This window comes from Chiloscyllium plagiosum, unplaced genomic scaffold, assembly GCF_037043375.1.
Source record: "Chiloscyllium plagiosum isolate Xiang-an unplaced genomic scaffold, Cpla_swu_hap1 HiC_scaffold_43, whole genome shotgun sequence".
In the NCBI taxonomy this organism is placed as follows: Eukaryota; Metazoa; Chordata; class Chondrichthyes; order Orectolobiformes; family Hemiscylliidae; genus Chiloscyllium; species Chiloscyllium plagiosum.
The window spans coordinates 24526120-24543427 of record NW_028270181.1 but is presented as its reverse complement, the minus strand read 5'-3'; the positions used below and the strand labels follow the sequence as shown (position 1 = coordinate 24543427).

General features: G+C 39.0%; 1 protein-coding gene and 1 long non-coding RNA gene across 5 annotated transcripts in view; one reads left to right on the top strand and one right to left on the bottom strand.

The window, feature by feature from the left end:
• The window catches only part of LOC122541788 (paladin-like), a 246748-nt gene that overhangs the window by 31289 nt on the left and 198151 nt on the right, over positions 1–17308 (top strand). Inside the window, exon 2 of one of the 3 annotated variants that reach the window (XM_087982491.1) lies at positions 16885–17302. The exons of the other annotated variants lie outside the window; for them this stretch is intronic. Within the exon in view, the coding sequence (XP_087838617.1) occupies positions 17148–17302 (155 nt within the window). The 5' untranslated portion in view covers positions 16885–17147. The remainder of the gene's footprint in view (positions 1–16884; positions 17303–17308) is intronic. 3 annotated transcript variants of the gene reach the window in all.
• The window catches only part of LOC148137454 (uncharacterized), a 75052-nt gene that overhangs the window by 52221 nt on the left and 5523 nt on the right, over positions 1–17308 (bottom strand). Inside the window, exon 1 of one of the 2 annotated variants that reach the window (XR_015754278.1) lies at positions 2573–2650. The exons of the other annotated variant lie outside the window; for it this stretch is intronic. This is a non-coding gene — a long non-coding RNA (uncharacterized LOC148137454). Of the gene's footprint in view, positions 1–2572; positions 2651–17308 lie in introns of those variants that run through there. 2 annotated transcript variants of the gene reach the window in all.

Sequence of the window (17308 nt, the reverse complement as noted above, 5' to 3'; positions counted from 1 at the left end):
ATTGGTTTTAATTTTACAAACCTCCCTTGATTTGGGCAAGGTCTCATTGATTGGAAGATGGTGAATGCAACTCTTTTATTCAAAAAGGGAGAGAGAGAGACAGAACAAAAGAAACTCCAAGCCAGTTAGCTTAACATCTGTCATTAGGAAAATGTTAGAAATTATTATTAAAGAAGTTACACCAAAATTGGTGGCATAGTAGACAGTGAAGAAAAGTTTTCTAAGATTACAAAAGAATCTTGATCAAATGGGTCATAAGGCTGAAAAATGGCAGATGGAGTTCAAAATGAATAAATGCAAAGTATTGCATTTTAGTACAACAAATAGAGGCAGAACTTATACAGTTAATGATAGGGCCTTGGGAAGCATTGTAGAGCAGAGGGACTTTGGGTTCAGGTACATAATTCTTTGAAGTTTGCATCACACTTAGACAGAGTGTTTAAAAAGGTGTCTAGCATGCTTGCCTTCATTGCTCAGTCCTTTGAATATAGTAGTTAGGAAGTCATGTTGAAGTTGTACAAGTCATTGGTGAGGCCTCTTCTAATTGTCCTGTTACAGGAAGAATGGTATTAAGCTAGAGAGGGTACATAAGAGATTTACCAGGATGTTGCCAGGTATAGAATGTTTGAGTTACAAAGAAAGGCTAGATAGGCTGGGACGTTTTTCACTGGAGCATAGGAGGTCGAGAGGTAAATCATAGCATTCCTACAGTGTGGAAACAGACCCTTTGGCCTAACAAGTCCACACCTCTGAAAAGTCACACACCCCAACCCATTTCCCTACCCTATTACTCTACAGTTACCCCTGACTAACCTACACATCCCTGAACAATATGGGCAATCTAGCATGGCCAATTCACCTAACCTGCACATCTTTGGAAAGTGGAAGGAAACCAGAGCACCTGGAGGAAACCCACGCAAACATGGGGAGAGTGTATGCAAACTCCACATAGACAGTTGCCTAAGGCTGGAATCGAACCCAGGTCCCTGTGCTAACCACTGTGCTGCCCAGGTGATCTTCTAGAGATTTATAAAATCATGAGGGGTATAGTTAGGATTATTGGTGTCTTTTCCCGAGGATGGGGGATTTCAAGACTAGGGGTCATATTTTTAAAGGGGAGAGAAGAGAGATTTTAAAAAGGACATGAGGGGCAAATTCTTTACACAGAAGGTGGTTCACGTGTGGATTGAACTTCCTGAGGAAGGGCGGATGGGGGCACAGTTAAAATGTTTAAAAGATATTTCGACAAGTACATGAATTGGAAAGGCTTGGAGGGATATGGCCAGGAGCAGGCAGGTGGGACTATTTAGTTTGGGATTACATTCGGCATAGACTGGTTGGACCGAAGGGTCTGCTCCTGTGCTGTATGACCCTATGACTAAATTACAGCAGGGCACTTAGATAAACTTGATTAGATTAGATTACTTACAGTGTGGAAACAGGCCCTTCGGCCCAATAAGTCCACACCTACCCTCAGAAGAGAAACTCACCCAGACCCATTCCTCTACATTTACCCATTCACCTAACACTACGGGCAATTTAGCATGGCCAATTCACCTAACCTGCACATCTTTGTGAATGTGGGAAGAAACCGGAGCACCCGGAGGAAACCCACGCAGACACTGGGAGAATGTGAAAACTCCACACAGACAGTTGCCTGAGGCGGGAATTGAACCCGGGTCTCTGGCGCTCTGAGGCAGCAGTGCTAACCACTGTGCAACTGTGCCGCCCACAAGATAAGTTCACGGTGAGCAGTCAGAGTAAGCATAGTTTCGTGAAAGGAAAATCATGTAGATGGAACATGTGCAGTGAACAAAGAGGTCCAGTGATTGAACTATTTCAAAGTGCTGTATCAAAAGTTATTGCAGAAACTAAAAGTCCATAGTGTGGTGGGTAGCATGAATACAAATGTAGATATAAATTAAGAGCAGGAATATACCATTCAGCTCCTCAAGCCTGCTCCACCATTGAATAAAATGTGGTTGATTAGATTGCACTTCAAATCCCCATTCCCACCTATCCCTGACAATCCCTTCCTTAACAAGAATCTACCTATCACTACCTTAAAAATATTCAACGTTCTGCTTCCCTCTTTTTTTTCAGGGAGAGAGTTCCAAAGACTCATGACCCTCGGAGTTTAAAAAAAAAATTCCTCATCTTTACTTTAGATTCTCTGCTGAATTACCTTTTCTTGTTGTTCACGTGGTCATGTCTTAAACAAGGGTAAGAAACCCCTAACTATTGTGGTTGCCATATATTTCACAGCATGGCATGGATAATGGAATCAATTAACAGCAAAGGTAAGCATTACCTTTCCCCATAATTGATCTTTGGCACCTCCTCCTGTCTGTGTCACAGACTTGTCCTGAGCCCACCTGTACAGTCTGGGGTCACTGAATAGAAAAAGGACATGTCTGACTCACTTTTCCTCGTCTTGACTAACCCTGGTGCTGAGGGCACAGATTGAAGTCTTTCAGATCTTTTTAATGCCCCGAGAAACTGTGGCTTCAGGGAGTTGAATGTTCACTAACTGCAGGGCAGTGGGAGGATGAGTCATTTAGCAAATGCATACCTGCATTTAATTGAGCACAGGTTTCACAGCAGACATTTCCTTCAATCGTGAAACATGTTCCAATGACGTGATCCTCACTTCCAGATGTTAAAAACAACTTGTGGACCTTTCATAACACACAATATGAAAAATATTTTTATAAAACAGTTTAAAAAAAGTGTTACTTTAACTATTTTTTGTAAAATATTGCTGTCACGTTAAGGCCAGCACTTTATTGCCCCTGAGTGACTTGTGAGGCATTAATGAGTCAACCACACTGCTGTGTTCTGGAGTCACATGTAGGCCAGACTGGGTGAAGAGCATGGGATTTTACAACAACCAATGATAGTTGCTATGGTCATTTATTGAATTTAAATTCTACCAGCAACCATGGTACATTTTGATCCCTTGTTCCAACAGCATTTACCTAGGCCTCTGCATTATTGCTCTAGTCATAATGTCATTATGCCACCACATCCCCAAGAATACTTATATTCAAGATTATTTATGCATGTGTCAGCAGCCACAGTTCAGTTGGTAGCACTTTGTGTCATTGGATTGTGGGTTTAAGTCATACTCCAGAGAATTGAAGATGCTGCACTGAAGGGATGCAGCATTGATGGGTTGCCATTTTTGAAATGTAACTTTAGCAATCACACTTGCCAGTTTCCATTTTGAAGTATACATGAATAGTCAGAATAGGAGAAGTTAATCGCACATTTTCCTGGCTTTTTCCTTTTGTGGTTTCATGTTCGAGTCCAAAAGATTTTAAATGTGCTGTGCACACCTTTCTGTATATATCCTCCTTTTAAGTAAGTCCTTATAGCTGCTGATTTGACCAAGCTTTGTCTTTGTATCCTAATCTCAATCTTGTGAGAGATGTTTTGGGACATTATAATGCCTTTAATCTTCTACATAAATGCAATCATTGTTAGATTAGTCACTTTATCATCTGCTAGCATGATTGCAATGTTGTGTGGAAGTATTATTCATCACTCATTCAAGTGAGTTCTGATATCGAGTTGCATCTATAATTGAACAAGGTGAGTTGTTGTCTCACTATACTCATTCCTGATGAAGGGCTTTTGCCTGAAACGTTAATTCTCCTGCTCCTCTGATGCTGCCTAACCTGCTGTGCTTTTCCAGCACCACACACTTCAACTCACTGTACTTTATATGGAGTTGTTTTCTTACCTCCTTCTGTCAGTGATTAGTTTGGTCTGAAGCTTCACGCTGAAGGGCTGCGTGAGGAAGCAGGTCCTGAACCTACCTCATCCAGAGTAGGAGTTGTGCTGTTATACTGTACAACGTACTAATCATCTAAGCTAACCTGTCACATAGACACACCCTGAAGGAAGGATCAGAGAGGTGATGGAGATAGTATAAAAGGACTGGATCAATTGGAGATGGTTATAGATTGATAGACACCGATAAAGGGCCAGAATTTAAAAGTGGAAAAAGTAACCAACGGAACTCCACTCATTGTGAAAAGGATGTTTATTAGACAAAGGGTTGTGACAAACCACAGCTGTGTTCAGTATTCTGCAGTGTTGGCTTCCTGTTGAGACACGTCTGAAGCTGTAAGGCTTGGGTTGCAAGAAGTGCTGAAAGAAATTGTAGCCATCAGTCATTTATATCAGCACTATTAATGGAAAGGGACAGTCCCTGCATGAGCACTCAACCAAAATCATAGGCCAGAGCCTTTTATTTTCAGTAGGAATGTGGAAGAGGCATCTTTTACCTGTATTTCCACTGTCATTTCTGTCTTTCCTGTCCCACTGCAGATTTGTGGGGCCAGCACAAATCTGGAACTGCTGTGGGCATAAGGGAGACAGCTTTACTCACTTCATAGCCTCCCAGCACATGCACTGACAATGACAATAGCCCAGTGCGCCACTGTGTTCTTTCTCCCAATGAGAAATAGGTAAATCCTCCTGGAAAATTCCATCACATTCACAACATTTATTCATAAATTGGCCGGCAATTTCAGGAAAGGAGTGATGTGACATGAGTCCAGTATTTGCTGTTTGATTTACTCTGCTTCAACATTCGATTCTCACAGATAGTTGCTCCCAGTTGACTTTGCACCCAAAATTCAATAACTCACTAGCTTATCCCCATTCACATACAATTAAGTTCACTGCAGATATTAGGAATCATAATCAGTGGTGCAAGTCATCCTTTAATGATATGATCATTATTAATACAAGGGATTTAATCCACTGCTATAGACTGACACTTAAGGTCAATGGCCAAGTTTCATTTCTAGGCCTTAGATCTGTACCTTGACATCAGTTAGAAAGAAAGGAAGTAAAATGGAGAGTAGCAGGTGAACTTTCCTCACAATTTATTTTCTACTGTTCTTGTTGTAGCTCAATTCGTAACACTGTGACCTCATGACTGACAGAACTCTGGCCTCAAGTCTCAGCCCAGCAAAAGCACAAAAATCAAGGCTGACTTTTGATTACAGGAGTGAAGAAGTACTGCGCTATAAGAAGTGCTGACTTTTGGAAGTGATGTTAAACCAATGTCTTTTCTGCCTGCTCTCGGGTATTGTTTTTGAAAAACTGCGGCCTCCTGGATAATATTTATATATTAATCAGTATCACAAGAACAGATTATCTGGTATCACATTTGCTTGTTTGTGGGAACTTGCTGTATACAAATTAGCTGTAGTGTTTTCTACATTACAAAAGTAAATAGATTTCAAAGATGTTAGATATGAAGCACATTCAGCAGTTGTGAAAGGTGCTATATAAATGTAAGCCTTTCTTTCTTTTCTGTAAGAACAGAATAGGGTCCATTTCCTTTATCAAGACTGATTTTCCTGCTCCTCGGATGCTGCCTGACCGGCTGTGCTTTTCCAGCATCACTCTAATCTAGACTCTGATTTCCAGCATCTGCAGTCCTCACTTTTGTCCATTTTCTTTAGTTATGTTAAGTGTGTAATTGTTATTCTTAAGAGCTAACAGTTTAGTCAAATTTGTATTTAAAACCGAGTTCACAGACTTTCTTTTGTACTCCTTTATAGATCAAATACCAGAAATGGAGCCAAAGACACACTCCAACTGTAAAGGTTCAGGTGTTTTAAATAAATGAAGTCAACTCATTTGACAGTTTTATTGGAAACATTGGCTAAGGTCCCTGTTTATAAGGAGGAAAAAATTACGCATTTTTGCTGAAAACAACTTTTAAAGGGATAAACAGTTTATTTCCACATGCTCAAATTGGCATATACTAATAATGACAGTAAATGCTGGAAAGACAGTTAGTCTCTGAATGTCTTCGGTTAGGGCCTTATCTCAGAACTGGCACTGTTCGGTCTAAGAAAGTGGAATACAAATACCTTTTCGCCCCTTTCTTTTTTGTTTTGCTCATCCCCACGAGGGATATCTCTTTTACTCTCCATGACTTCTGTTCTGGATAATGGCTGCACCCAAAATGTTAGCCATTTCCTCTCTTTCATACGTGTGAACTTCATTCTTCCCAGCTGGGCCTGAATGCGTACTCTAATAGCTAATCCATGTTGTCAGTGGGCAGTGACAGTGCACATACAATCACTGGCTTCACTGCAAGTGTGGGTGAAAAGAAAGGTAGTGAATATTTAGCTAGACTTTCAAGCTCTGTGTCATGGTGATAGAATGGGCAAGGGGTAAGTGCAATGAGAACTGGATGTTTGTGACATCAGCTGCTGAGAGTATGCATGCAGGTGCAGCAGGTGGTGAAGAAGGCAAATGATATGTTAGCCTGACATCTTCCAGTACAAAGCAGCCCACTTGATTGGCACTGTGTCCATAAGTGTCCACTCCCTCTACCACTGATGCTTAGTAGCAGCAGTGTGTACTATCTACGAGATGCACAAGAGAAATTCACCAAAGATCCTCAGACAGCACCTTCCAAATCCACGACCACTTCCATATAGAAGGAAAAGAGCAGCAGATACATGGGAACGTCACAACCTTCAAGTTCCCCTCCAAACCACTCGCCATTCTGACTTGGAAATATATCAGCATTCCTTCACGGTGGCTGGGTCAAAATCCTGGAATTCCCTCCCTAGTGGCATTGTGGGTCAACCCACAGCAGGTGGACTGAAGCAGTTCAAGGAGGCAGCTCATCACCTTCTCAAGGGCAACTAGCAATGGGCAATAATGCTGGCCAGCCAGCGATGTCCACATCCCACAAAATGAATTTTAAAAAGCGAGAGAATTTGAGTACAGGAGCAGAGACATCTTGCTGAAATTGTAAACTTAGAGTTCTGTGTGCATTTTGATCTTTCTATCTGAGGAAGGATGATCTGGCTACTGGGAGAGTGCAACAAAAATTTACCAGACTGATTCCTGAGGTAGCAGGACTGAAGCAAGAAGGGAGACTAGATTGGATAGGAATATATTCACTGGGGTTTAGAAGAATGAAGTAGGATGTTAGGATTTCATAAAACCTATACAATTCTAATAGGACTAGTCGGGGTAAAATGTAAGAAGGTATTCCTAATGACTGGGTAGTCTAGAAAAACCTAAGGATACTGGATATATTATTTGGAACTGAAATGAAGAGTAATGAGCTTGTGAAATTCTCTGCCTCAGATGTAGCTGAGGCCAAACATTGAATGTTATCAAGGAGGAACTGAACATAGTTTTAAGGACTAAAGGGATAAAGCACGATCAGGATACGAAGTTGAATGATTAATCATTGTATAGCGAAGAAGGTTTGAAGGCCATGTTCTGCTCCTATTTGCTATGTTTATACATGTTCAAGTGACTTCTGTTCAAACAAATGCATGAATCAGCTTAAGATTAGAGTTTGAACACAATTAGATTAAATTATTCTATTTTTTCAGATTTGAGAGGATTGGGGACAGGCATTTCAGCTACACAATCATAGGCATAAGTTGAATGTGAGAGACTTCTTTTCCCAGAGAGAAGTGAATCTGGGTAGGTACTGACTGTTTTAACAAGAAAACTGAACCGATTTTTGAATGTGCCAAGGATGGAATGGTAAAGGAGAGGAATGGATTAACAAAAGCATTCACTTTTGAGCTCCTAGATTGGTTTCAGTTGTCTCAGGCAGGTTGGTGATGGATTTTCCAAAATTGTATTATTCTTTTTTGGTCTTCAATGTCATTTAATGGAGAGCCCTGATTTTGGAAGGATAGGACGACTTTTTTTTTGTTATTCTTGGATGCATATTTCACTGGCATTCCAGCATTTGTTTCCTATCTCTAACTGCCCCTGAGGAGGTGGTAGCGAGCCACCGCCTTGAACCACTGTCATCAATAAAATACAAGTACACCCAGTGCTTTTGAAGCATCTGAGTATCTTGCTCGGGCATACGAGTTAATGCATTGCAATAAATCTGAAGTCATGTGTAGGCCAGAGTGGGCAAGGATGGCAGATTTCCTTCCCTGAAGAGCATCAGTGAATCAGATGGATTTTACTATGAAATAGTAGCTCAATGATTATTACAATTGGGACTAGCTTTTTTTACTCCAAACCTAACAGAATTTGAGCTTTCCAGCTCCAAGGAGGGATTTAAATTCAAGACTCTGGCATTTTAGTTGATCAAGTTACCATTATGTTATCACCTCTGTCTGGTTGTGCTGGTCCAGGTATCATAAGTGTAGGGCAGATTTGGTGAACCACCTGGTATACTCCTGTCCACTATTTTCCATGTGAGTATTCTCAGGTGGACAAAGTGAGGACTGCAGATGCTGGAGATCAGAGCTGAAAAATATGTTGCTGAAAAAGCGCAGCAGGTCAGGCAGCATCCAAGGAGCAGGAGAATCGACGTTTCGGGCATAAGAAGGGCTTATGGCCGAAACGTCGATTCTCCTACTCCTTGGATGCTGCCTGACCTGCTGCGCTTTTCCAGCAACACATTTTTCTGCTCTTTTCTCAGGTGGACACTCTAGTTCCCCATGTTCATGGGTGATCATTTGAGAAAGCTAATAGAAGATTATCAATTAGGAAATGAATGAGAAAGGAAGCTGGAGGAGAAGAAGTTGCTCATTTTCTGCCCATTAGGCCGCACACCCACAGGAAAGTTGAGGTGACTCCGTTTTACATAAATGTTCCATCATTTACTTCACGAATGTATGTAATAAATTGAACAAATAACAATTCTCATTTGATAGCAGTCTAATTCACCCCAAACAGGCCATTTGTCCCGACCAATCCATGCTGATGTTTTACTTTCCATATGAGCAAATAATTATAATCCCATTTGCCCATCCTGCTCCTATCTCTGTCCAACCCCTATTCCTTCATTCAATCCAATGTTGAATCTTGTTTAAACACGAGCTCTTTAAGTGACAGCAGTAGCCTTCTGACACTGTGTTGAGTTTTCTTGTTTTCTTCTATATTTAACATTCAATGTTGTGTCTATGGTTCTTCTTTCATGACCACTTTATCTATTGGAAACAGTTTGCTTCTCTCGACCATATCTCTCCTTTCTATTTTAAAATCTTCTGTTCTGTCACTCAATGATCTGTTTCCTAACAATAAAAGAATGATTTTATTTTTGTACCCCAGGCCGATGTATGATGACAGCTGAATGGAATAAATAATTAATTTGATACAAACAGTTGCTGACAAACCAATTATCAATAGCCTAATTGAATAATTGATTTTCTTTAGCAGTTGAATCAATGTCCATTTTACTGATTGATTAAATGACACTCACATTTTAAAAATATTGACAAATAACTGAATTGGAAGAAAATTTGTAAGTTCTTACATTTTGTTACAGTTCAGATAGCTAACAGATGAGCTAAAATGCATAAAAAAGTTAAACAGCTGCAGATACTGGAGATCTGAAACAAAAGCTGAAAGTGCTAGAGAAACACAGCAGGTCTGGTGGCATCTGTAGAGAGATAAAAAGTTCATGTTTTGAGTCCAGTGATCCTTCCTGACCTGTTGAGTTTCTCCAGCACTGTTTTTGTTTCTAAAGATTGTCAGTTAAAATTGTAATGACGAATGAACTGAGAAGTTAGGAAATGAACCATGCTCCATGAAAGACCACAGGGGATCACTGTCTGTCTGCTCTAGAGAAACAAGTACAGGTACTTATGTAGTTTGAGGAGGCAGTACTCCATATTAAGCATGGAGTAAGATCAGGGCGCAGCCCTCCACGAACAACTACCGCTGGGGTTTGATGTTATTGCCCCCATTCTGCACCACAATCTGGTCATCTAAGCTATCTAACTTCCACCACTGAGAGGTCAGGATTTTTTTTTTTACATGAAAAATTCAAGCAGAGAATTATCTCTTCAAAGGAAGTTACATTGAGATCCTTCTAGAACATGTACTTATCGAGCATGTTGTGATTTTAAGATGTCTCAGTGGTTGTGAAGCACTTTGGATTAATTTTGGAGCCATAGCTACAGTGGTCATGTGGAAAATTTAAATATGTTAATCAATTTTCACACATTAAAATCCCACACAGTGTAGTGTGATTGTGTAGTGGTAATGTCTCTGAACTACTAATCAAAGTCACTGCTCTAGGGAGTGGGATCAAATCAGGGAATTGAAATTTAGTATAAAGCTCGTCATGGTACCTGCATCAATTATAGAAAACAAAGGGAAACATAAGGAATGGAAGCCTGCCATCCTTACCTGGTCTGGCCTACACATGACTCCAGCCCCACAACAACATGGTTGATTCTTAACTGCCCTTTTCACTCAGTTCAAGGGATTAGAGATGGACAATAAATACTGGCCTTACACACATCCCATGAAAGATTAAAGGAAAAAAAAGTTAAGCTTTCAATCTACAGTGGCATCTGAAACACTTTCCTTCAACATAATCAATATTTATAACTAGAGGATGTTACAAAACAAATGGCAGTTCTTATCAAATTGAATTTGATTTGCATTTGCTGCAAAAAGAATGACTGTGACTCATAATATTTGCTGTGTGCATTTTACAAACAAATGACATTGTGTAGAGAAACAATATGAACAGTTTAAATTTTGAGATGATTTGGAAGAGCTTTTTAAAAATATTTATTAATAACAGCTTGCACTGGTTAAGGAGTTTTAAGTGTAAAAAATGTACTGTATGGAAAATAGCTGTAAACGTGAGGTTGGTAAGGGAAACCAAAGATTTAAACAAAGGTTTAAATTTTCCCATTTTAAGAACAGAGGCAGTGAAGATGTTCAGGAAAGGAATTTCAGTGAGTTTTGCTTGGATGGCTGGAGATTCTGCTGTTGGAATGAGAGTTTAGATGGAAGTCATTATAGAGTTTCATGTGTTTGCAGAAATATCTGGAGGTGGTGTAGGGGGAGAACATGAAAGGTCAATGATTTAAAATTTAAGGAGGAGGGGTTGATGTGGACCATTGAGGACAGGGAAGACTGGGGCCTAATTTTGTAAAATATATTTTTCAAATAATAGAAATAATGATATTGCTTTACTTTATGTCAAGTGGAATACTTCACAAATTGAAATAGCTTTAAAGTTAAAAGTACTGAAAGCCAATAAACTTACAAAAAGAAATATAAAACCTTGTAATCAAATCAAATATTTGCAGGATTAATGTAGTAGATGTCCTGTAAAATTCACATTCCAAGTCTAGTACTTCATAGCAACTAGCAGTTTCGCTGAAAATATTGATTGACAAACTCCTGAGCTGCTTATAGTCCATGCCTCACTATGGACATTTCCCTTTGCTCAGTGGCTTGACTTGGTTCCCTGATCTTGAATTTAAAATCTTTGTCCACTGGAAGGCAGTGACATATTACTTCCAGTCAGGATTTTCTCCTGTGATCAGTTCCATCACAAGCAGATTACAGTACATGGAATTGATAATGGCATTATTATGTGACTACAATGGTGAATTTGGACTCCCTGGTCAGTCTAGGAGTCTGGAAATAATTGGGAATTGGGGGAAGGGGATGTCAGTGATGAAGACACTGGGTTATGGAGTGATGGTAAGTCCAGTATCTTCCGTTTTCAAAGTGTATTGGCTGCAGTAGGCACCCCAGCAACTGCGTAGTTGACTGAGCCACTTGATGGCCCACTTGAGGATCAATTATTGCGCTGCAGCCTTTATTTGCCCATATTAGAGGTTTGTCGTCATGTTGTTCTGAGATTTGGGTTGGGGTACCTTTTTGATGTATGCTCCAACAAAAGGATATTTTCATTAATCTGTTCAGAGTTACTATCAAACAATTCTGGAGCGGGTAGGACTTGAATCTGAGTTTCCTGGAGTAGGGTCTCTACTACTGCACGAGAGGGCCCTAAAATCCAACTGTTTAATTCATGCCCTTCATTACTTAATTTGGATGACGAAAAACTCCAATCTGCATTGTGATCGCTCCTTTGTGATGATTTGTTGGTGTTGCCTATATTCCAAGAACAAATGATAAAAAATATGTATATAGACTTTCAAAAGACGCATGACAATGTTTCACGTAATAGACTATTAATTAGATTGAAATGCTGGTGATTTATAAGTATATCCATCATGCTGCTGTAATGTTGACTAAGGACAGTAGACAGAGTTGCAGTGGACAATTATAGGGAGAATGAAGGGCTGACAATAGGCATTAACAGGTCCTTTTTTAAAGTGGAGGGGAGGAGGTGAGAGACCCAGTGTTCTTATATGTACAAAAACTATTGAAGGTGACAGGACAACTTAAGAAGCTGCTTAAAAATGTGCACAATCCTTTATTTCATTTATAGAGTCATAGAGTATAAATGCATGGAAGCTGTACTAAACCCTTACAAAACATTGACTAGACCTGGAACATGTTCAATTCCAGGTACTGCATTTCAGGCAGGATATGCAGCTTTAGGAAGGCTGCAGAGAGAGATTTAAAGAAAGCTATCAGAGAAGAGAGACTTAAGTTTTGTGGAGGAACTGGAGAGGTTGGAGTTATTCTGCCTGGAGCAGAGAAAGTGAAGAGGAGATTTGATAGAGGTGTTCAAAATAATGAATGATTTTAGTCGAGCAGATAGGAACACAGGAATACGAGGAGGCCATTGAGCCTGCCCCTCCATTCAATTAGATCATAGTTGATCATCTCCTCAATGCTGCTTTCCTGCACAATTTTTATAATCCTTTAAGATTATTAATCTCTAGAAATCTACTGTATTCTGTCCTAAACATGCTCAATGACTGAGCTTTCACAGCCATCTGGAGTAATGAATTTCAAAGATTCACCACCATCTAACAATTTCTCCTTATCTCAAACTTTAAATGGCCTACCTGTTATTCTGAGATTATGTTCTGGGTTTTAGACTCAAAAACTTACCTACCTCCATCCTGTCATGGCCTTTAAGAATTTTGTAAGTTTCAATGATAATTATTCTCTCATTCTTTGAAGCTCTGGGAATACAGACTCAATTTCCTCAATCTCTCATCAAAACACAATCACCCCATTCCAGGAATTAATCTGGTGAACCTGTTGCACTTAGAGACTAAAATTGTGCATAATTATCACAATATGGTCTCTCAAAGCTCCTAGATAACTGCAGCATGACATCTGTATTCCTATACTTGAATTCCCTTGAAATGAATGCTAACATACATTTGCATCAAAAGGCTTGCTGCAACTGTATATTTGCTTTTGGTGACTTGTGAACAAGGACATCCAGGCCTCTTTGGACACTGGCACTTAGCAACTCTCACCATTTAAGAAACATTCTGACTTTCTGTTTGTTTTACCATTTATACTTCTGTTTATATCTCATTCCATCTGCCATGTCTAGCCCATGCAATTAGATGAGCTAAATTCTTTTGACGATTCCTTGCATCCTCCTCACAACTTATGTTCCCACCTACTTTGGTTTGATAAGTACATTTGGGATTAATATAATTGATTCTCACATCCTAATCATTTATACGGATGATGAACAGTTGTGGAATTAACACTGATCTTTGAGGTACTCCACAAATAACAATGATATTCTGAGAAAGACCATTTCATTCTTATTGTCTGCTTTCTGACTATTAACCAATTCTCAATCAGTGCTAGTATATTCGTCTCAATCCCATGTTCTCTAATTTTATTTACTAACAGCCTGTGTGGGACCTTATTTTTAAAAAAACTTTTGAAAACAATGCATCCACTGGTTCTCCTTTGTTAATGCTACAGTAACATCTTCACAAAATTTCAATCATGTTTGTGAAACATGATTTCCCTTCCAAAAATCCATGTTGACTCTGTCCAATGTTGCCATTGTTTTCTAAATTTTTGTTCAGTTACCACTGCCTTTATATTAGATTCCAACATTTTCCTTATATGACAACCAATATAACATGTCTGTAGTTTACCACTCAGGGAAATGCAGCCTGCTTGATTGGCACCACATCCACAAACATTGACTGACACTTCAGTAGTAGATGTGTACCATCTGCAAGATGCACAGCAGAAATTCTTCAAGGTTCCTTCAACGAATTTTGCAAACCCGTGAACATAGAATCTAAAGACAACGGCAGCAGATGCGTGATGATACTATTATACACTACAAGATCAACTGTATTTAAACACAGTTCAAGTCCACAATTTTAGTGAGAATTTTATGCTTCACTGATTATGAGCTCCCATATTTATACAACCATTACATATCCAATTAATCATTAATATATCCATCACTTGTTCACTCATTGCAATAGGTGTCAGGCATTCCTTCAAATCATTGTAAGATGATAACAGATTTCTCTTTTGATTTTTAGCTAAATAAATATATAATAAAAACACCCAAAATGACAACATATTGTATTTGCACTTCTTTTTCAGTACGCATTAAAGTTCCAAGCATGCCTTTTCTAGTAATATACATCAGTTTCTTGCAACTTGCTCTTTGCTGACTGTCCTGCCACATCTGTATGTTCCCTGCTGTTATTACTAGAGGGATCAGATCCCAGACTGAAATCTGACTTAATAGATCATATTTGACTTTGTTTTTATTTACAGAAGTAGTCTTTGACAGAAACATAAGCATGTAATGGTACAGATTTAGTTTTAACATTAAAACACGTTTATTCTGCAAAAAAAATGAAATAGAATAAACCAAGCTATTTTTAAATAAACAATTTAAGATTTTGAAAGATACAGTAAAAAGACAATTCCATTTATCCCAATACAAAAGTTTTCTTCTCTATAACATCTATAGTTTTGATTTATCTATTTACTTCAAGAGTTTATTAACTTTTATTCTTGATTAGTCACACAATTGGGCTTAGATTTTCTTAGCTTCAAATAATGCCTTCCCATTTCTAATCCTCCAGGCTGGAGCTTTTAACTAAAACCCTTGCACTAAGGTAACCTATTTTCTCACTCTTCTGAACAATATCCTTTCTCCATGAGAAACTGTTCCTTCAATTTAATTTTAACAGGATTTCTGCAAACTGAAACCAAAGACTTTCCAAGCTGAGGGATTTTCTCTGAAGCAAATAAAAATCAATTCCTTATTCTTCTAAACTTAAAGCATGCTAATGTTTATCAATGTCTGAGCACAAAACTCACAATGCAAACACATTCCCATTGTCACTCAATGAATCCTCATTCTAGCTGCAGAAATATTGGCAGGTTAATCATTAACCTCTCACAAACATAGACCAAAAGTTAAATGCCGCTAGTTCAAAGTACATACTCTGAAATAAATGATATTAAAATATATATATATGTATGTATGTATGTATGTATAAAATCACACACCTTACATCATAAGTATAGGTAGAATAGCTTACCAATTACTCATCAACTAACTCCCTCCATTGCACCAAAGTAAGAACAATTATGCGCATTAAAAAATAAATTTTAAAACAGAGAAAAGAGCACCTTCATCCCATCCTCCATCTAATTCTCCACTCTCCAAACTTGAAACAATCACTCCATTTGCTCTGTTTGGACTACACTTCCAGACTGAATCAATTTACTTAACTAATCACCTACTCTCCAATAGTTTTATCCTGCTTAATGCTGGAAGAATTTTACTTTACATTCTTGCCTTACTTTAATTCTTAACCCAGTAAATATCAAATCAATGCTAGCTACCGACCATACTTTTAGAAAGACATTGACTCTTACTGATTAACCACTCACCAGACCCACTCCACTTAAAATATATACCCCACTTCAAATATAGAGGAACTGTTTCCAGTGATTGGGGAAAAAAAGATTCAAAGGTAGCATGGGAAGCTTTTTTTTAACGCATGTTTATCATAATCTGCAAGGCATTATCTGAAACAACATGAATAAGTTGCAGATACCAACTTTGTGTGTGTCGATGTATGTGTGGCAGAAAATGGAAGTAGCTTCCAGGAATAGTAACAGGGCATATACAAATTAGAAGCAGGAGTAGACCACTCGTCCCCTCAAGCCAGCTCTGCCATTCAACTAGATTATGATTGATCTTCTCTCTCAATGCCATTTTCCTGCACTGTTCCCATATCAAGGAGGAGAAGCAGGAGATGGTGCTTTAATGACAATATCAGTCGATCAAAATCCAGAGGCTCAGGCATAAAGCTGTGAGGAACATGAATTCAATCTAACACTGTAGGTGTTGGAACTTAAATTCAATTAATGAAATCCAGAATTGGACACTCACCTTAGTAATGCAGACTATGAAGCTATCTTTTATAGTTGTAAAATTAATTCAGTAAAGAGTCTAGAATTGAGAGCTCATCTTTGTAAATGGGTACCATGAATATACCACAGATTGTCATAAAAATCTCATTTGGGTCATTAGTGTCCTTTAGGGAAGGAATTCTGCCCTTACCTAGTCTGGCCTTCATGCGACTCCAGACCCACAGCAATGATACTGACTCTTAACTGCCCTCTGAAATGGCTGTGACCTTAGATTCTTGTTAGGCAGGGAATCAATCTACCTCTGCTTTAAAAATATTCAATTGACACTACCTTCACCAAATTTTGAGGCAGAGAGTTCCAAAGTTGCACAACCACTTGAGCAAAATGTTTCTCTCCATCTCTGTCCTAAAAGAGTGACTCCTAATTTTAAAGTAGATCCCCTTGTTCTGGACTCACCCACAAGAGAAAATGTCCTCTCCATTTCCACCTTGTCAAAACCTTCTTAAATTTCATGTTACTACTCACTCATCTAAACTTAATAGGAAGGGTTTGGAGGGATATGGGCTGGGTGCAGACAGGTGGGATTAGATTGGGTTGGGATATCTGCTCGGCATGGACGAGTTGGACCAAGGAGTCTGTTTCGTGCTTTACATCTCTGACATCTTTACATCTAGTGAAACCAAGCCTCATTTAAAAAAAACAACCCACTCATTCTTTGTATTAATCTAGAAACCTCCTGTGAAATGCTTCTGACGCATTTACGTCTTGACTCCCGAAAGTCTGTTCTCTCTCTAAAAGGTACAATGTGATGGAATATCTCCACTTGCCTGGATGAATGCAGCTTCAACAACATTCAAAAGAATTGACACCATCCAAGACAAAACATCCTGCTCAATTGATACCCATACGCACTTTGAATCTTCAAATTCTCCATTGCTGACATTCAGTGACAGCAGTGTGTGCCTTTCGTATGATGCAGTGCAGCCATTCACGAAGGCTCCTTCAACACCACTTCCAAATTCATGATCTGTGCCATTTAGAAGGACAACGGCAGTACATACATGGGAACACCACCACCTGCAAGTCCCCTCCAAGACACACAACAATCTGACTTGGAAATATATTGCAATTACCTTCTCAGCAGCATTGTGGGTGTCCATGCACCAAATAAGACTGCTGCAGTTCAAGAAGGCAGCTCATCTTCACCTTCTGAAGGGTAATT